The sequence below is a fragment of the Lagenorhynchus albirostris genome, chromosome 13, assembly GCF_949774975.1.
Source record: "Lagenorhynchus albirostris chromosome 13, mLagAlb1.1, whole genome shotgun sequence".
Lineage (NCBI taxonomy): Eukaryota > Metazoa > Chordata > Mammalia > Artiodactyla > Delphinidae > Lagenorhynchus > Lagenorhynchus albirostris.
In genome coordinates, this window is record NC_083107.1 from 71,203,383 (window position 1) to 71,225,697 (window position 22,315).

Consider the following 22,315-nt stretch of genomic DNA (forward strand, 5'->3'; position numbering starts at 1 on the left):
CAAAAAGGAATGAGATTCTGACACATGCTACATGTGTTTATCTTATACATGTAACATTGGTGAACCTCACATACGTTACGCTAGTTGAAACAAAGCCAGACACAAAAGATCACATATTGTACTGTTTCATTTATGTAAAATGTCCAAAATAGTCAAATTCAGAAAATGGTATAAAAGTGTATCAAGTAAATACTAACAGAAAGCTACTATTGCTATATTAGACAAAAGAGACTCTTAAGACAGAAAGCATTATTATACATAAAAAGAGGATCAATTTACAATGATAAAATCTTCAATTTATTAAAAGATGTAATAGTTTAAAATTTATAATTCCCTAATTACTTCATTTCAAACTGTATAAAACAAAAATTGGCAGAACTGCAAAGAGTCAAATTGATAATCATTGTGAGAGATATCATGTACCTCTCAGTAATTAATAGACCAAATGAGCATAAAATAAATTCTCTACAGATTATTTGAACAACTTTATTATATTAATCTGATCTTGTGGGCATACTTATCTAAGGCAATTATAGAATGAACACTGTTTTCAAACAAACACAGCATTTATAAAAATTGACCATATATTGTGCCTTAAATCACAACTAATTTCCAAAGTTTAGTAATATACAAAATATAAGAAACAAATGACAAAAAGATAAGCAGAGAATTTTATGTTTTTATCAAGAACTATTGTCCTAACTCTAAGCAATCTCTGGTATTAGTAAAATAAAAAATTATAGCTAACTATGTATGAACTGCAAACAGAGATATGCAGAAATCAGGAAAGTAGAAAGTCACTTCGTTGAAAAAAATAAAATTGACCAACCTGTTGCACAATTGGCCATGATAAAAAAAGACAGTGATAAAGCAATATTTAGGAATACAAAATATGATGTTATTTTAGATTCTGTAAACATTAAAGGTTAAGAGGATGAAGGCCTAAGCTTAAGAGGTAAAAGTGTAAAACTTTTAGGAAAAAACCTGTGGGAACATCTTCATGACCTGTATGAATGTTCACAGCTTTTTTGGTAATAGCCAAAAACTGGAAACAGTCTAAATGTCCATCAACATGTGAATCAACAAATTGGGATCCATCCATAAAATGGAATATTGCTTAGCAATGAAAAGGAATAAACTATTGTTAAACCAACAATGTGGTGAATTTCAAAATAATCATGCTGAGGGAAAGAATCCAGAAAAAAAAAGTATTTACTGTGTGATCCCATGTATATAAAATTTTAGGTAATGCAAGCTAATCTATAGTGACAGAACTCAGATCAGTGGTTGCCAGGGGATTGGGTCAAAGAAGAGCAGTAGGGAATGGATTTTGAAGGGCATGAAGAAGAGCATGATGGATATTACTTTTTTTCATTATGGTGATAGTTTCACATACTTCAAAACTTAGCAATTTGTATACTTTAAATATATTCAGTATATTGTATGTCAGTTATATCTGCAGAAGACTTAAACCTGTTTAGAGTGATATGAGAAAGTTAGATGGAACTTAGTTTTACTTGTGAACATGGATATAAAAATCCATTTTTTTAGTCTTTAAGACTGATAAAAGTTAATATAAGCAGGAATTTTTGCAACTTTTTCTTTCTTCCCTTTTTAAAATTTTGTCTGAAAATTTTGTTACAGCTCTATAGTATCAACCCTCCTTGCTCTTATGGATGGATTAGACAATAGGGGCGAAATTGTTGTTATTGGTGCTACAAATAGACTTGATTCTATAGATCCTGCTCTCAGGAGACCTGGTCGTTTTGACAGAGAATTTCTTTTCAACCTTCCTGATCAAAAGGTAAGAGTTTTTGATATATTAAGATTTATTTGTGACTCAATTATGAAATATATATATATGTATACATATACTTTGAAAGTGGTATTTTATGAGTTGTCATTTTCAAAATTTTGTGCTTGTTGGATATCTTAGTTACTCCGTAAAAAATTCTTGTCATTATTGAATAATTTAATCTTTTTTGTTAACAATTATCAGAAAGTTTATGATTTTTAGGAAGTAAGGGTATGATTTTTAGGTTACTATAGATGCTTACTTACTCTTTTCTTTAGTTCTCCACATTGTATTAATTATCTTGTATGACAGGTTATATGTCTCTTGTTCACCAAAGTACCTTTGTTCCCATAAAAATAACGTTTTTAGAGTAATGGTGGCTTTATGAATAAGAGCCCAATATGCAAATTCTCATAGAAATGGCTGTAACATCTTAATTAAAAGCAGCAAATGCCATTCATTATAGTGTAGTTTTAAAAAGAACATAATAAAAAAAATAAGAACATAATTAAAACAGGGCAGTGTGTAGTCATTGACTATGTAAAATGTTATTTAATATGTTATACAGAGTTCTCTTGTCCTATTTTTACTTGGCAATATTTTGGTTAGTCTTTGACCAGTTTAATCATTGACTGTCATCTTCACTGCACATTTATATTTGAGAGGGAGGGACATATTCAGAGAAGATTCTGTATTTGACAATGCTTTGCATGTATTAAACATATCAAGCCTAATTAGAACCTTTATAACACATACCTATATAAATATAACCAAAAGAGAGCAGAGAAGGTACTACATATGAATATATATATTTATACACACACACACACACATGCACACACGAGCACTTGCTGTTATATGGCTTTGATTTTGGATCTCTGTAAAATGCCTTGTTTATGTACACAGATGTGAGAAGCTTAGTGATTAGTACAGTACAGTAGACTCTAGGGAAATGAAGGCAATGGCTCTGCTGTATAGAGCAGTCTGTGTAGAGCAGTCTCTACCTCAGTTCGACAGTCTGAACAGCCACTATATCTGTCTCAGTTTTGGATTGACGATCCAACTTATAGGCTTTTTTTTGGCACCAAGTTTATTTAGCTTTGTCAGGATGGGAAACATAGTGTATACAGCATCATTTTTGTTACCCGAGTGAGCTTCTAGGGCTGTACCAGTGCATAGAGGTACGCTTAGTTATAGGAGACAAGACTGAAGTAGTCTACTTCAGCATGGGGAAGCATCAGCTATCTTATTTGGAACATCTTACAACAGTTCAAGCACATCTTTTAGGCTCTACCAGTAGATGGGGAATATGCTTATTAGCTCTAAGAGACACAGCCAGTGTTCATTTCGGCACAGGAAAGCCATTACCTTGATTTTCCAATTATCTTCTCTAGTGTCCTAGTCATGTAGGCCTCAAAGTCCATATGCCAACCATAGTCCTCACAATTCAGGTATAGTCCACACAAATCAGAGAGTTAACAGTAAACGAGGTCTAGAACAGTACTGTCCAGTTGAATTTTCTGTGATGATGGAAATGTTCTGTGGCTTACTATATTGTATAAGTATGGATCTTGAACATAGTTTTCCATATTAATTTTAACTTTCGAAGTTTCAAGAAAACAGTGCTTAAGACCTAAACCTAAGATCATTTTTCTTGGCCTGGGTCTGTGGAAAAAACCTAGACTGGCTGTTCACCTTTTTTTCCTTAGGTAATATTTAAGGTCATGAGACTAGATGATACAATTCCTCTGTCTTAAGAAGCAGTCAGTAAGGTAAGAGGAAAACTAGGAGAGTGGGATTCTGGAAGCCAAGTGAAGAAACTATATCAATGGGGAAGGTATAATTAACTGTGTCGGATGTTGCTAAATTAAATCACATGACAGAAGATTGGCGATTGTATTTAGCATTATGTAGGTCATTGGTGAAACCTGATGGGAACAATTTCAATTAGTGGTGGGTGCAAAAAACTTGACTCGAATATGGTTAGTTTAAGAGAAAGGGAGGGGAGGAATTGGAGACAGTGAATGGAGATAAATTTTTCAAAGTGTTTTGCTGTAATAAGAAGCAAAGGATTGAGGTGAGATGTTGAGCAAATTGGGGACAAGAGAAGGTGTTTTGTTATTTTTAAGATGGGAGAAATATCCCGTAGGGAAGGAAGTTTTGGTGCTGAAATTGAGAAAGGAGAATTATCTTCTTGCCTTGATAGGCGAGAAGGGGGATTGGATTTAATGTATGAGTGATGAGAATGACTTTATTTTTAATTTAAAAAAATTTTATTTATTTATTTGTCTGTGCTGGGTCTTAGTTGCAGCATGTGGGATCTAGTTCCCTGACCAGGGATCAGACCTGGGCCCCCTGCCCTGGGAGTGTGGAGTCTTAGACACTGGACCACCAGGGAAGTCCCGAGAATGACTATAGATAGGAATTTGATAGTTCATCTGTTATAATAGGGAGAAGACAGAATATTGCGGGTACACATGCTAACAGGTGGACAGAGTTGGTATGGGGTACCTTTGGAAGTTTCCTTCTGATTGCTTCAGTTTTCTCAGTGGATTAGGAAGCAAGTTCTGAACGAGAGGCTGAGCGTGAAGACAGAGAAGCTATGAACTAGTCTGCTGGAAGATAGCCTCATGAATAGAATAGAGAAGGGTTAAGGGCAGTCATAAGGCTCCATTTGGTTATTAATTTAAATTGATACCAGTCAGTGTCTAATATTAGCATGCAGTTTGGGAAGTGGAATATCATGACTCTTGCTATTTGAGCAAGTGACAGTAAAAAACAAACAACAAAAAAAGTAAGTCTTGGTGCCAAATTTTAATAATTTTGTTAACTCTTTATTACCATAAAATAGCATGTACCTTCTTTATGCAGTAATGCTTAATTTCTTTTGTTTATCATGAGCAGCAGTATGATTATTGTTATAAATGTTATGTGTATATTCATGAATCCTAAAGAATGAGTGACCTGAGTTTGCCTTTGACTCTTAATAATAGAGGAAGCTACTTTCTATTAGGAGAAACCATATGATTTACTATTCTGTATGCCATATAGAGTAAATTGTAATGAAACATTTCTTGATTTAAATAATTTCTTCTATTTCTTGTTTTTATGATAAAGAAAGGAGACTCTTTATATAGAAAAAGAGAAAGGCACTTAAATGTCTCAGAGACCTGACAATAACTTTTGACTTTACGTAATTAATTTCATTTCCTCTAAATCTTTACTTATTTTGTAAAATGAAGGGATACAGATAGATTTTTTTTTTTTTTTTTTGCGGCATGTGGGATATTCCCGGACCAGGGCACGAACCCGCGTCGCCTGCATCGGCAGGCGGACTCCCAACCACTGCGCCACCAGGGAAGCCCCGATAGATCTTTTTTGAGATATCTTCCAGCTTAGATTTTTTTTTGCCGTGTTTCTGATTCTCTAAGGGTCTTGAATGAGTGGTGCCCCTTCTGCTAATGAAGTCTATATAGATTCTTAATGTCATCTTCTAGACTATGTAAGCTCTGAGAATTATATTTTTTGGGGGCCTTGGTTTTATATTCTTTTAATATCTGTTCAGGCAGATATTTCAAGTTGAAAGAAAATATTTCTTACATCATTGATTTATTTTTGGTAGCTGAACACCTAACTTAGAACTTGGAATTGAAGCAATAGCTATTGATTCCAGATTTTGTCAACTTTTTGAGCAAAGTTTATCTTGAAAACTTTCAAGTTCTTTTTGTTTTTGTGCTAGACCCCAGATTCCTCACCAAGGCAATAATATTATCATCTTTGTTATAATTTGCTTTTTCATAGTTTCAAGAAACTCAAGTAGCAGTGTTGAGGAAACAAGTATACTCAATTTTTTTTTTTTTTTTTTTGCGGTACGCGGGCCTCTCACTGCTGTGGCCTCTCCTGTTGCGGAGCACAGGCTCCGGACGCGCAGGCTCAGCGGCCACGGCTCATGGGCCCAGCCGTTCCGCGGCATGTGGGATTCTCCCGGACCGGGGCACGAACCCGTGTCCCCTGTATCGGCAGGTGGACTCTCAACCACTGCGCCACCAGGGAAGCCCAAGTATACTCAATTTTAGAAAGCATTGTCTTTCCCCTGAAAGACGGCAAATGTGAAAAAAAAATTCTGATGTGACTTTTCAGGTGATTATGGACTCATACTTCAGTGTTTATTTTTTACTGTGGGAGAAAAAGAAATTTCATTTAATTTGGAACCAAGATGTTAAAATTTTGATTGTGCTATACAGTTAGATTTAAGGTAAAGAATGCTCTTTTGAAAGAAAAAAATCAAGGTAAAATTGTTTAAACCTTCCTTTTATAGTGAATTCAATTAATATTTATGGAGATTACCTTGTTATACATTAAATGTGAAAGCATTAACTAACCTACAAGATGATGTTTATTATATTTATTTACTTAATTGAAAACTTCTTCAACTTAAAACTTTAATGATACTTTATGCATATTAGAACCAAAAGGCCTGTGAAATCTAAATATAAGGTTTGTTTAAAAGATGATTATTATAACACATTAAAGTTTTTTTGTTTACATGTTTTCAAATGGTTAAAATGACTTGGAGGAAAGTGAAATTTAGTTTTGAGTTCTAGTCCTATATCAGTCACGTAGTCATATGTGCCGCTAGTCAAGTTCCTTTACGTCTCAGGATGTTAAGTATCTTAGTTTGTGAAACAAAGATCTCTGCTACATAGCTCACAGGGTTATTATGGGAATCAGAGTTGATGCGGATGCCAAGCTGTTTATGTTTCTTTTAAAATAAACGGTTGCTTTTCTGGGATATGGTTAGTTGATAAATTTGTTCCATCTAATACATTTTGGGGTTGAGGATATTTTATTTATTTGTACTTTTTTCCTTAGGCAAGATTTTATTTATCTGTGCTTTTCTTCTTAGGCAAGAAAACACATTTTACAGATCCATACCAGGGACTGGAATCCAAAATTGTCAGATGCTTTTTTAGGTGAATTGGCTGAAACATGTGTTGGTAAGTGCTACTGTTTGAATTTTTTGATTGTCATTGTTTGTTCTGATCAGCCTCCCTTTCCCCTTATGTTTGGAATGTGAATGAGTATAGTTGTGTTTTTGTGCAATAGATGGCTTTGCCTTTAAATGTAAACATTTCATTTGACGTTTGAACACTTCTAAATTAGAATTTTAGCTGCCATTAGGTGTTTTGATTATCAAAGCTCAGTGGTCATATGCCTTTCATTGAGTGCTGGATTTCCAGTATTACTACAGTGTCTCCTTTTAGGAATTGTTCCCTTTCAGAAGTTTTACTAAGAAAAATAAGCTTAAACGAGAGGTGAAGGTCCAGGGATAGGGCAGGATTGTAGTCTTTTACTTCACAGATTACATGATGGACTCATCCTCATGCTGGTGGTTTAGAAAGAAGTTGAGTGAGAGGAGTCTTCAAAGAAAATACTTAATGACATCTGCTAGTATTTCCCCAAATGTAAAACTCTCCAAGTTAATAAGTTATTCACAAAGTAGAAGATCTCCTACAGAGTGAACGAACACTACTGTCCTAAAAGGATATGGTGAGAGTGTTTTATGTACATACATGACCATACATAGGAGACGGAATTCAGAGGTTTTAGAATTCAGGGTTTTGGCTCTAATTAGGTCTGAAGTAAAAATGAATGTGGTATTAAGCAACTGAATATACACACAGGTATTTTTCCTTCATTCTTTTTCTGTCTTTTGTCTGTTTTCCTCTCATTCTCTCAAAAATATAAATTAAAAAATCTCTCCATGAACTTTTTTTAAGCATTATGAAGAAGTCCCCCTAATAAGTCCACTAATAGTCAGCAGTCTACTTGGGAAAATTTTAAAGTTACCAAAACCAAAAAGAACAACTTAGTTAAAAAATCATTGTGGTCCACCATCAAATAATTAAAACTTAAATAGAACATTAGTCCATTCAGTTAGCTACATCCGAATTATCCTCTTCATCCACAGGGACCTCCATCTCCGAAGCAGCATACCTCAGCTTTTGAACCACAAAGACCTCGACATCTTCTGGTGAGGAGAAAACGTAAATCTCTCCAGCACTACTCCAGTTTAAGCTTTGCCTGGTATAAGAGAGCATGCGCCAAACCCATTTCATGTAAATTTGGCTTGACCTTTGCAAAGCCTTGTGCTGCTTTATGGGAGAGGGTGGTATTTGGTACAAAATCCAGTCTTTGCCCTTTTTGAAATTTGACCCCTTTTATTTCCTGTTACTTTTATGATATTATTGTGTTACAGTATAGATCAGAATGGGAAATATTTGTAGATTCATCTGTGAATTTGTCACAGAATGATCCTTAACTGAAATAAGCAGAAGTCTTCAAATAATTTTGGAAATTCCCTAAGAGTAATTTTAAAATTACTTTTTTACCCTATCTGCCATCTGAAATATTATATACTCTAATTCTTCATCTTAAATATTAGACTCTCAGTTTCCTTTTTCATTTCGAAAGGCCACTCCTTCTCATTTTACCAAGTTATTTATTTTAGCTTTTAGTCTGTTTCTTAAGTTAAAAAAATTTTAAGACATACTTTTTTATAGGACTGAAAAAGTTCTCTTGCCTTTTTTGGGGGTGGCGTTGCTGGTTTAGAATCTGCTTATATATACTCTATTTTCTTACTGGAGAGTAACATAAAAATCCATTATAATTAACTGACTTCTGATTTTGATTATGACATTTATTTCATTTAAGTTCACTTTAAAAAAAAAAAGAAAAAAGCAAATACAGGTCTTCCAACAGGAACGGAATAGCAATAAATTTTTAATTCATTATGAGCTTAGCACTTAGGTATCCCAAAGATGTTTTAACATGTATGGGTTCAGCTGAATGAAATTTATGCCTAACAAAAGAGTATGCAGTCTTAATGAACGACTGCAAAGATAGTTGACCTCTTGTTAGAGGTTATGGATTTGGTAACTTTTACCTTGAAATGAATTCCCAAGTACTTGGAGGTTTGCATGCATAATAGGTGTGATTTTTAGTAGTCTTCAAATAATTTGGTATCCAGAACATGTGCACAAATAGTAGGAACTTAAGGTTAATGAAGAACTTTAATCTAATCATATTTCTCTATTCATTTTCACTAAGAGGGCCAAAACAATGAAAGGGTATCTGTCAGTGTGGCATCTTAGCTTGTGGACCTTCATTGTTTGGTATTTTACTTAAAAAGTAACTTCATAAAATTTTATTACCTTTCTCTAGTTTATAACCTCTTTGAATAGCTTATATTTTCATTCTTTCAGACAAATTTCCATCTTAATAGCAGTATTTAGGAATGCGTTTTCTTTGGTATCTAGCTGTGTGTTCATCAGACTATTAGAGTTGTAATGGTAGAACTAGTATAGTTATGGAATTCTTATGGAAGGGAAATTGATATTTAACATCAACTTTTAACTCTCAAAAGGCTGTATTTCAGTATTTCTAGAATAGTCATATCGTCTATTTTTCTAAACCAGGACCCTTTTGAGAGTGAAAAAATACGCTGTTAATTATGACAAGGCAAATGGCCAAAACCAGGACATGTGGTCACCCTTAATATAGCCTATTTAGCCATGGTTATGATGTACCTTTAATTCTGTTTTAGAGTCTAGTAAGGAAAGTGTATTATTAATTCAGTAGTTCTCAATTTTTTTGTATATCAGTATCACTTGTAAAGTTTTCTCAAAATACACATTTATGATATTAAACCACCACTTAGTGATTCTGATTCATTAAGTTTGTCGGGAATCTATTTTTGACTCATTTTCATTGTTTATTCAGATGACTAGTCAAGGTTGACAACCACAGATATAAACTAGTAATTCTCATTCACAAACAAATGTAAAGAAGATAAAGCCTATCATTTATAGTCTGTTGGTTATGATAATCCATGAGAAAATTTACTTCTTTATTTTTTTTCAAGGATTAGTTTATAACTAATGATGAAATTCAAACTTCCAAGCAAAAATTAGGATTTTTTAAAAAACAAAAAAGGGATTATAAGCTACACAGCAGTTCTCAAAGGGCATTCTATGACTTATATTTGTCATTGTGAGCTGACAGCTTGCCAGCACTTAAAAGACTTTAGCGATGAGATTGGTGATGATATTAACAAATGTGATTTTTTTGATATGGTTAATAAAATGTGTCAATATACAAAACATCTATTTAACTCAGTGAAGAAAATTTACTTCTTTAAGTGGAATCTATTATTGTTGATAAGCTTTAAAATTATCTTTAATAAATTAAAAAAAATGAACAAACATTGCTATTTATATTATTATGTCAAACGTAAATGTTATGGGCAACATTTACTACATAAAATACCTTTTAGTGGCTTTTTTCTGTTCTGCATTGTTTTTGAACGTTTTCTCTTTTTTAATTAGGTTTTTGCACTTAAAAATAGGGTCATGTAGTATGTTCACTAAGTATATATACTTTTAAAGAAGAAAAAGAAATGTGGTTTATATTTTTTTGAAGACGGTAGTTTATTCTTTACTTCCTCTGAAATGGATTATTTAGTTAACTGTTTATAACTGAGCTGGTGTTCTACAGTTATTTTGTTGAACTAATGTAACAGATGTGTATGGGACAGGAAAAGATACTTTTTGTCAGGTTCATTCATTGAGAAATAGAAAATAAAATGAGAGACGTGGTAAACTTGGTTATTCTGAAGAATTATTTGGGAGATTGATTGCTGTCATGGGGCAGTGTTAATGCTTAATCTGCTTATAGTTTTCTGAATTAAATTCTCATAGGTCATATTAAGTTTTCCCCTACCTCTGAATAAATGTTTATGAATATAGTACTTGATAGTTTTCATTGAAATTTTTAGTTACAGTGAGTAAGTTGGTTTAATAGTAAAAGAATTTAGATTTCTTAGAAAAAGAAAAGCCTAATAGATATGATTCATCCCCTTCTTTCTTGTAAATACATGGTAACCTAATAGTTATACGTTTCCAAACTATAACCTTGGAGTTACTCTTTTCTTTTTTCATTCATTCTTTCACTCAAGAAATATTTTTTGGATATCTACTGAATGCCAGGCCAGGCATCGTTCTTGGTAGTTGAGATACATTTAGCGAACAAAACAAACAAATACCCCGATTCTTACAGAGGTCACATTCTAGTTGGGGAAGGCAGACAGTAAACATAATATGTAGATGATAAGGTTGTAAGTGCTGTGGAAAAAGGAGAGCAGGGTGAGGAGTTTTCTGTTATGTGTAGGACTTGTTTAACGTGATCATTTGCCCTACTGAGGGATATAGGGATAGAATTTATTATAGATGTGTGAGTCAGTTTGATTTATATGGTTTTGTTCCTTAATGTTCTTTTTCTGCCAGTTAGTCTGGTACTATTTCTTCTCTGCTCGTAGTTTTCCTATCTAATCACCATTTTAATTTCAGTATTTAAGTGTTCTACAAGGTCATTGTGAGATATAAAAAGATAAATAAACCTGATACCACTCTTTGAAGAGCTTAGGGACTAATGTTCTGTAATTAGTTCGGGTGGTTCCTGCTGCTGGCATAACTGATAAAGGTGGCCAAATGCAGGTTTCATTGTCCATATAAAAAAACACCATGACTAGTTTGAGGTTTTCTTCCCATTTGTGGTAAAAACCTAAGAGTTCATATGTTTTTCTATGTATTTGTCGCTCAAATGAATGAAATGATTTCAGAGCACTGGTGGCTTGATCTGTTGTTTAACTACATGATCAGTTAAATATGGGTAATGGATGATACCTCATATCTTTGTAGCCCTTTGAACTAGATTATCAATCATTTTAAACTAAATATATATATATAAAGGAAGATAATGTAGAAATTTAACGGATTCCCATTCCCTGTAATACCTTTGGAACTATCAGAGATGATCATAACTTTAAAGTATAGTTTTGGGGGTAATAAGATACTAACCTGCTTGTGGGTTGCACTCAGAGTTAGTAGTAGAATAGCTCTGATTTTGAAGTTTCCGCTTATGTATACTACTTTGTACTGCTCCATTATATGTGTTTGGAAATTAGTAATATTAGAAAAATTTATAGAAAACTGTAATGTCATGAGGACTAAACTAATAATTGGAAATATTGATGAAAGATTGATATAAAACTATTTTTTTAAAACCTTTCCTGAAAACTATTTTTTTGTAAAAAAAACTATTTTTTTAAAACCTTTCCTGAACTATTTTTTTAAAACCTTTCCTTTTTAAAACCTTTCCTGATATAAAACTATTTTTTTAAAACCTTTCCTGAATTGTAATTGGTTTTGGCACAAAATATATGACTTGTTTTCTTTTAATATCATTAGTTCATGTGTTTGTTAATTAAAATATTCAAAACATTTTTAGTTTTAATGAGTAAACAGTTTTATTAGGTGACTTTAAATGGTCAGTTTTCATTTTGCTAGTGAAATTGCACATGATTGATTTAGTATTTTATTTTAGATAAAGATGTGCATATTTGCAAAATAGAGTTGATACTTGGAAAAATGGACTTACCTTTGTTATCCTTTTCCTTTTGTGCATTAGGCTATTGCGGAGCTGATATCAAGGCCCTGTGCACTGAAGCTGCCCTGATTGCCCTGCGGAGGCGTTACCCCCAGATCTATGCTAGCAGTCATAAACTGCAGCTAGATGTTTCCTCAATAGTGCTCAACGCCCAAGATTTTTACCACGCAATGCAGAATATCGTGCCTGCTTCCCAGCGTGCTGTCATGTCTTCGGGACATGCACTATCCCCCATCATAAGACCACTGCTGGAAAGAAGCTTCAACAACATCCTAGCAGTCTTGCAAAAAGTGTTTCCTCATGCTGAAATTAGCCAGAGTGACAAGAAAGAAGGTAGTATAAATTACCTTTTCATATTGTTAAAATGAAACAAGTACAGGCATAAGTAAATAAATTCTGAGTTTTCTTATAAGGGTATTTATGTGTTACTCTTTTGTATTTGCCATGAATATAGGAAATGTATCCATTTCACTGGCCACTGTTTATTCTAGGCCTAGCGTATTGTCTGGCATACAGTAGTTGCCTAGTCAGTGTCCATAAAAAGAATGAATGGATGTTTGTTCTGTTTGTTCACTCTTGGAACATTCTGACTATCTTAATGTAGGAGTGTTACCACCTTTAGAAAAGTTGGCTATGATATTATTGGCTTACATTTCTTTTATTATCATAAAGCCCTTACATAAATTGTCATTTGTTAATCCTCATAACAATCCTGGGGGTAGGTACTCTTACTCTATCAAAAATGAAGATGTTCACTTATATAGGGTCACTCAGTAAGTTCTAGGTCTTGCTCAAGCTCAGGGAGCCTGACTCCAGAGCCCATGCACTTAACCATGTTGCTATAATGTCCCTCTGGATTCAACTCATCATACTGTTTTATTGGCACAGCACTCTGCAGTGTGCTGTGCTAATGGAGTGTAAATTACTAGTAGGGCAGTAAATTAGAACCTGATGATAGAAGGTCTTGACTTCTGGCCTCAAGATTGTAGTTTGGTTGGATTTGAGATAAAAACAGAAAGCTACTTTTAAAAATGTTACTCACATACAGGAAAACTCTAGGTTCCTGTGCTAATCAAAGTAAAAGCCCATGAACTTAGAAGAGACAGTAATTAAAAAAAATTATCCTCATTTTCTTTGTTTAACATGTAGTCTGCACTGTATAAAAAATTGTCCAATGAATTATGTCAATGGTAAAACTGTTACATATAGTAAAAATCATCGATATTCAATGAATTTTGCTTGTCATATATGTATTTTCTCATGAAATATCACATGAAATATCTCATGAAATACCACATCGATTACTTGATTTCTTAAATTTGTCAAATGAGGAGGAGAACAAATATTATGTATGAGCCAGCTACTCTGCCATGAATTGTACATTTCTTATCTCTGATTTTCAAAACTGAGGGATATGTATCTTCTCCCAATTTTTTTTAATTTTTAAAAGACTATGTCACCTTTAGAAGGTCATAAAAATCTTACCTTCTCTTCTGAGAGATTGTAACTTCTTTACTTGCATTTGAGAATTTTTTTATGGCATTATTATCTGTGTTTTCTTACCATTTTATCCCCATAAGTATAAAGTATGCTTTAGTTTCATTTTTTTTCGTCACATACCAGTGGAGGAAAGAAACCAAATTTTCTTTGATTATTAATCATTGTTTTTTAATTATTTAGATATATTATTCTGGATTGTTTTGGTCTTTAATATTTTTCTTAGACAAGTATCCTTTCCTTATATATGAAATTATCAATCACATGGTACTCAATTATTTTCTGATTAACCTTTACAATATTAGTTGTATTAAATACTTGGCTTTTAAAAGCCATTGAAATCTGTGTCTGCCAGCACAATTCAGTATCTCATTTTAGAAAGCATGCCTATTTTTTTTCTTTGTTTTTTTGGGGGAAGGGTATGATTTCTGTCAATCTTAATTTCCTCCCATTTCTCCTACACATGTAGCATTGCTTTTTATTGAATGAATTGACGCTTTTGTTAGGTGTGTATGAATTACGGCTATTAATACTTCAGGTTGTAGTCCAGATAAATTTTTAAGTATGGCACTTTCAATAGGAATTTTAGTTCCCGTTAGTCCATCGAACAACAACTTAAGACCCAGTGTTACTTGAATGAGTACATTTTTTAAGATTGGTTTTTTTCCCCACTGAATTCCTGAGTCCCTTCTTAACTAAGACTAGATTTTCCTTGAAATATGTGTGTGTGTGCCATGTGAAAAAATAAAGGTCAATTTGTTCCTTGTTGCTTTTGTAAGAACTGGGCCATACTTCAATTACTCTATTAATTAAACCATCTTATTTATATTAAATGTACTGGTTTTGGTCAAAATTAACTTAGAAATTTTTAGTAAGTAGGTGAGTATTTTATGAGAGTGCCATTTCTTTTCCAGAGTTCTTGTAGTCTCCCAAAATGCATCTCATAACACTTAACTAGTCTGTAAAGGTGAAAGAATTACATTGGTTCCATTTATAAATTATTCAGAATACTGTAGTTTGTCAATTTCCTTGGACAATCTGTGTTATTTGATGGATAACTTATTAGTTTTTGCCACTTGATTTTTAAACCAGTTTTTCTTAGCTTTGGTAGGGCACTAATATTAAAGGACTTTTTAAGCCTCATAATCTTTGTGATTTTTTTTTTAAACAGATATAGAAACTCTGATTTTAGATGATAGTGAAGATGAGAATGCTTTATCAATTTTCGAGACCAGTTGTCACTCAGGATCACCAAAGAAACAGTCATCAGCTGCTGCTGTACATAAACCTTACCTTCATTTTACAATGTAAGCAATTTATATCATTGATTTCAATTTATATTGAAATTTCTTTCAATTTAGAGTGATTTTTACTACTTTATAGTTAGAATTACAGTATATTTTTACTTATGGTTGTAACCTGGAGGACTTTGTTTTTCTGTTGTTTGGACACAATTCTGGAAAACTTTACTGTGTCTATGTTTTTGTGTGGTAATAAATTGGTTTATTGGTCAACTCAAGATATTTTTTCCTAAAATGATTGTGGGATTTTTTTTTTTTTTTTTAAGTAGAGTAGAAGGAAGGGTTGCCTTCAGAAAGTAAACCCATGTCCCCAATTTTATTGCTTTTTATTTGAACTAAAGTGGACAGAAATTAAATATTTACCATGATCTAGAATATTTTGATTGTAATAAGTTTCATATGATAATTTAGGATTCTAAGGGTACTAAAGAGGTTTTGAATTAGAAATTGCTCAGTAACTAAACAAATAACTTTCTGATTCTCCAAAACCTCATTAGTTTACACTTTCCTAATTTAGATTTTATGTTTTTTCTATTTACATTTACCTTTGTCTATATTAAAGCAGCTTTTGCTGTGCACTTCAATGGGTAAACAATTTTAGTGCTAATGTAATTTTAAATTAAGAGACTAAATAGTTTTCAAATACTAACAGCGTCATCACTTGCATTTACATAATTATCATGATAGTTAAAGAATCATAATGCTCCAGTCAAGTAGGTCTAATAGGACTTTTATTAGAAGACACTGGATTGTGTATACTTTTAAGTAATTTTTCTTTAGAGATATTTTGAACACATTTAAGTCTTTAATCAAAGTTTTTCCCATGTAGATTTTGGTGAAATGTTAATTTGATTATTTGCATTGATAACCCTTCCTTGTTTTTTGGTTTTTGAAATGAGACTAAATTACTTTAATTTACTCTTTAACAGCAAGCTCTTCTATTAGAAACTTTTTTCTTCACTCCAGAGCCTTTCTTTTATGCCCTCTGGGAAGTTTTCTTAAACTGTTTCAGTGATTTTACAGATCTGTTTATTAATGGCTAAGGGAAAACCAAATAATCATTTTTTTCTGACTTTCACCTGGCTAGCCTGTGTGCCATGTGTGTGCTGTTTGTTTTGACAATTTTAGTTATTTGAATTGAAATACATAGTAGGAGCTAAGAAACTATCAATTTTTCAATAAGAACATTCTGTTACTGATTTAATGTATATCAGTGGTATGGCTTATTTTGGTTGGCTTAGCCTTTTTCAAGGAATTGGTTTAATTTTAACCTCTTTTACATACGCTTTTCTAGTTCATTGCTTTGACTTTAATTTAATAGTGAGACAGCTATATCCTAGAATGAGCTGTTTTTTAAAGATGTTTTGATAAATTATTTATTTATTCACTCATTCTGCCATTTTTTTTTTTTTTACCCTGTGCCAGGCATTGTACTAGGTGCTCGAAGCATGAATAAGATATAACATAGTTCTTACTCTGGAAGAGTTCTTGTTTTTGGGGGTGACAAACATTGTGATATGGCTAAAGTGTTATGAAAGCAGAACTAAGAAGCTTCCACAGGGAAGTCCAGGAATGCTTCACAGAAAAAATGGTGACATTTGCTGTCCTTTTGAGTATGAAGGTATAGGAGTTAGCATTTGTTGCTCATTACAAACTAGACATGTGGTAGGTATATAAAGCTGGGGCTTCGTATATAGTAATACATATAGGCCTCTCAACAGTCATTAGCATTTGTGGTATCATTTTATAGATGAGGAAACTGAGATACAAAGAAGTTAAGTAAATTGCCCATGATCATGCTGCTAGTAGGGGGCAGACTTGGTACTGTTTGTTTCCTGGGATCATATTCTTTCTCTTGTACTATGTGGTTTCCAAATTGATTTCTGAGCTTAATAGGTAGATAGGGTTTTTTAGGGTAGGTTGGATGATATGATTTTTCACACTTTCCAAAGAAGCATTTACTTTAGAACATAAGCCTTTAATGAGGACTACACATGTATTTTGTTGTTGTTGATTTGGTTTGGTTTGGCTTTTTTGTTTGAGCAACATGTGTTAGCATGCCAGATTAATACATATAAGATTCTAGACAAGTAGAAAGCATGACTTTAATGCTGGTGTCAGTAACACTAGTTTGGGCATTGATGGTAGGTTTCTTTTTCTGGGAATAGTTTCCTAAAACAGTGTTGCAACCTTTTCTTTAGATTTAAGATGAAATAGAAGTCAAGCTATTTAAGGCCTATCAATCTGGTAGAGAACCCTTATGATGGAAGATAAGTTTTCTTTCTTATTGTATATTACCATAAGGGGATTAGAAACAGAACTTTTTAAGGTTTTCCAAATGAAAGTAGCTTTGTTTTTTCTGATTAGAAAGACGATATACTCTGTAGAAAATTCAAATAAAAAAGAAGAGCATAAAGAAGAAAGTAAAAATTAAAGCCCAAGCACCTGAAGGTAATATGTGTTAACATTTTGGTGACCACACTTCCATATTCTCTGTATCCATATAGACAGACCCATATATTATCTTATACAAATTATATTCTCCTGTAAGGTTGTTAATGTAACTTGCTTTCCCCCCCACTATGTTGGGAATGTTATTTCATGTCAGTATATGTTTAATGTCATTCTTTTAAAATAGCTGCATAGTATATTTTTTGGATGTTTCATAATTTATATAACCTTATTGATAAAAATTGAAATTTCCAGTTTTCCTCTTTTATAAACAGTGCTGTGATAGACATCTTTCTAAGTATACATCTTTATAACATTTTCTGATTCAGACCTTAAGGTAGATTTTAAAAACTGATTGCTGTGTCAAAGTGTGTATACATCTCAAAACCTGATAGAGATTGTTAAATTACCTTTCCAGAAAGATTGTACCAATTTACATTTCATCACTAATATATGAGAGGGTTATTTTTTCTATTCCCTTGTAATTTCTGAGCACTGTTCGTCTTTTAAAATCTTTGCCAACTAGATAGATGAAAATAATATTTTCTTATTTATTTGAATCGTTTGCACTTTCATATATTCATTCACTCATATAGATATTTTGTCAAAGTGCCCATCATGTGCCAGATGCTGTCCTAGGTAATTGGAATATGTCAGTGAACCAAATATACTAGGATCCCTGCCCTTACTCAGCTTACATTTTAGATGGAGACGGACAATAAAACAATCAGTGTGATAGATAAGATGTTAGAAGATAAGTACTATGGGAAAAAATGTAGAGAACACTAAGAAGTAAGGGGATCTTTGGGAGTGGGATGAATTGCAGAATATCCTTGGATATACATTTTGGCATATATTTGGCATACTTGCCAAATTTAATTTCAGAAAATTGTACTTTTTTCCATTCTCACTATTCATGAGAATACCAATTTTCCCATCATCTATTTGCTAATAACGGTATTCTAATATTTAACAATCTAACAGATAAATGATGTTTCTCAATATTTTCATTATTTTTCATCTTTGTTAGTAACTACCAAATCTTTCTCAAGCCTAGATCACTCTTGAGCTTTAAACTTTGTCCAGTTGCCTATCACCCTTTGTTGTCACAGATCTTTCGGTATATGCTGGCTGTGTCTTTCCTTCTCTTCCCATGAGTCCTATGAGCTACCATCCATTCAGTTGTCCCAGCTAGAATTCGACATCATTCTCAACTCTTTCCTCTTTCTTCCCTTCTATATCTACTAAATGACCAAGTCCTATGGATTTTTCTTACTAAGTAAGTCTAATTCCAGGCTTTTCCTTCTACCTCCTCTGACACTGTTCTTGTCTATACTGTTATTAACATCTCATGCCTGGGTTATTATAGCAAACTCCTAACTGGTCACCTTTCCTATTGTTTCGCCTTCTTTCAAAACCCTTTCCTATACTGACATGCTGAGTTAGAGTTGTCATCCAAAGACATGTGTATGCTTATGTCACTTCCCCTGCTTAAGCATCTTAATGCTTCCTCATTGTCTTCAGTGTACATTCCAACTTTTAACGTGGTTTACAGAACCCTTCATAGCCCTTCACAGTCTGATTCTCCTTCCCCCTTCCCCTCCCTTACCCCGGTATCTTTACCCTTACATTACCCTAAAACCTTAAAAGAAGCTGGCTGTAATGAACTATATCCTCTACCCCAAAGGGCCAAGAGGTTTTTTTAGCCTCTGGTCCTTTGTACATCCTGTTTTTATTTCTTGAAATTCATCCTTTCTGCCTTCGATCTGTTGGGTTTGTGCTTTCGTAACACTTTTTCAGGAAAGCCATTTATGAGTCTCTGATAGCACCCTGTACTTAAAGAGTGCTGCTTATTAATCACACTGAATTATAGTAATTTACTTCCTTTTTCCAATAAATGCACTGAGTTATGAGCTCTATGATAACAGTGGTACTGTTGGATACCACGGGCCAAGGCATTCAACATAGGAAGCATTCTAAAATTGTTGAATGAACATTTTTTAAGAAGTTATTTATTTCTATTTTCTTTTTGAATTGTCTACATTCTTTGTATAAGAAGGTATTTTTTGTCAAAATACTGTCATATAAGCTCTTTATGCATTAAGAACCAATCCTATTAATGGCAAATTTAATTATTTGTCTCATTTGAGTGTTTGCCATTTGGTTCAGATTGTAATTTTTGAGTAACAAAAGCTTTTAGATTTTTATGAATTAAAAATACATGAGGGCTTTCCTGGTGGCGCAGTGGTTGAGAGTCCGCCTGCTGATGCAGGGGACACGGGTTCGTGCCCCGGTCCGGGAAGATCCCACATGCCGCGGAGCGGCTGGTCCCGTGAGCCATGGCCGCTGAGCCTGCGCGTCCGGAACCTGTGCTCAGCAACGGGAGAGGCCACAACAGTGAGAGGCCCGCGTACCCCCCCAAAAAAAGAAAAAAAAACAAAAAACATGAATGTTTTGTTTTTTTTTGTTTCTGTGTTAGAATTCATTTTGTTTTGTGAAATGAGGATCTGAATCCTCCCTATTTTTTTTATAGATTTATTTATTTAATTAAGTAATTTAGTTTTTGGCTGCATTGGGTTGCTGTGCGCGGGCTTTCTCTAGTTGCGGCAAGTGGGGGCTACTCTTCGTTTCGGTGCGAGGGCATCTCATTGTGATGGCTTCTCTTTTTGTGGAGTACAGGCTCTAGGCACGCAGGCTTCAGGAGATCTGGCATGTGGGCTTCAGTAGTTGTGGCTTGCAGGCTCTAGAGCGCAGGCTCAGTAGTTGTGGCACACAGGCTTAGTTGCTCTGTGGCATGTGGGATCTTCCTGGACCAGGGATCGAACCCGTGTCCCCTGCATTGGCAGGCGGATTCTTAACCACTGCGCCACCAGGGAAACCCCCTCCCTATTTTAAAACAATACTTGTGTTATAATTCATCTCTGTTCCATTTATTTTTATGCTTATTATCTTATATAAAATTCTTTCAATTACTATGATTTGTTTCCTGGGCTGCTATGTACCACTGATCTGTGTTTCTTTTCTTTGGTGTATTCTTCATTCTATTATTCTGTTCTGTAATATGTATCAGTATAAAGTAGGGCGCATCTTAACTTTGTGTTTTAGAACCTGGACTTTGCAGTTATATGGACACCCAGTTGTATAATCTTATACCTAACCCCTCTTAGCCTTGGGTTCTTTATCTATTTAGTAAGAGGAAACTTATGTATTTCATAGAATTGTTAAGAAAATTAAACAAGAAGTGTGTATGAAGTGCTAATTACTAAAACAGGTTTAAATGTTCTGAAATTGGAGCTAGCACACTTATCTAAAATTTTCTTGATTTTAGCACACTTATCCAAAATTTTCTTGATATTCTTTTTCTTTAATTTAAAAAAAAATTTATTTATTTGGCTGCGTCGGGTCTTAGTTGAGGCATGCAGGATCTTTAGTTGCGGCATGTGGGATCTTTTAGTTGTGGCATGCAAACTCTTAGTTGCGGCATGTGGGATCTAGTTTCTGACCAGGGATGGAACCCAGCCCTCCTGCATTGGGAGTGTAGAGTCTTAGCCACTGGACCACCAGGGAAGTCCCCTTGATGTTCTTACTTGATTATTTTTTCAGATAATGTTGCAAATAAGTTTAAATCTCCCCCCCCGCCCGCCCTGCTCAAATCTTTTTTGAGATTTTGATTTGCATTTTTAAAATCTATAAAATAAAATACTATAAACCAACCATATGTATATAGTTAACTATAGCTAGGTATAAATGCATAGGAAGAATTGACATCTATATTCAGGCTCATGATGTATTCTATATAGTTTCATACCTCTCTCGTTAAGATTATTTAATATTGTTTATCATTTGTATTTTTGCAGTTGTGAGTAGAATCTTCCTTCCTTTTTTATATTGGTTATTGATGGTGTTTAGGAAAATCTTTTGGTTTTTCTATTTCCATCTTCAGTCTTGTTATTTTGCTGGTGGACTATGGCAGTCATCAGTTGATTCTCTTGGATTTTCTAGTGTATAATCATGTTCTTTACAAGTAACAGTGTTTGTTCAATTTCTTTCCGTTAGTTCCATTTTTAAATTTGCTTTATTCTTATTGCATTGCTTAGAATTTCCTGCATTATCTATAGTGATATTAGATAAACTTTTTTCATTTATCTTTTTTTTTTTGTGCTACGCGGGCCTCCCACTGCTGTGGCCTCTCCCGTTGCGGAGCACAGGCTCCGGACGCGCAGGCTCAGCGACCATGGCTCACGGGCCCAGCCGCTCCGCAGCACGTGGGATCCTCCCGGACCGGGGCACGAACCCATGTCCCCTGCATCAGCAGGCGGACTCTCAACCACTGTGCCACCAGGGAAGCCCCTTGTTTATCTTTTTAATGGTGCTGTAGAATCTTGAAAATACTGATTGAGTTTGTTTTAATATGTTATCCTAAATTTGCCTTCTCTGGTGTAGGGCTTTAGATATCATATATTAGGATAAGAACAGTTAAGTTTTTTTGGCCTAGAAACAAAATTGCTGCCACTGAAGGAGTCCTACTTTTTTTTTTTCCTATTTTAAAAACTGTGGTAAAATGTAAAATAGATAGCTAGTGGGAAGCAGCTGCATAGCACAGGGGGAGATCAGCTCGGTGCTTTGTGACCACCTAGAGGGGTGGGATAGGGAGGGTGGGAGGGAGGGAGATGCAAGAGGGAAGAGATATGGGGATATATGTATATGTATAACTGATTCATTTTGTTATAAAGCAGAAACTAACACAGCATTGTAAAGCAATTAT

General features: G+C 34.0%; 1 protein-coding gene across 1 annotated transcript in view; it reads left to right on the forward strand.

Annotated features, from left to right (window-relative positions):
- Positions 1–22,315, forward strand: part of ATAD2B (ATPase family AAA domain containing 2B) — a 151,000-nt gene that overhangs the window by 58,776 nt on the left and 69,909 nt on the right. The window contains exons 14-17 of the mRNA XM_060169207.1: positions 1,645–1,804; positions 6,702–6,792; positions 12,323–12,634; positions 14,970–15,105. Of these exons, the coding sequence (XP_060025190.1) occupies positions 1,645–1,804; positions 6,702–6,792; positions 12,323–12,634; positions 14,970–15,105 (699 nt within the window). The remainder of the gene's footprint in view (positions 1–1,644; positions 1,805–6,701; positions 6,793–12,322; positions 12,635–14,969; positions 15,106–22,315) is intronic.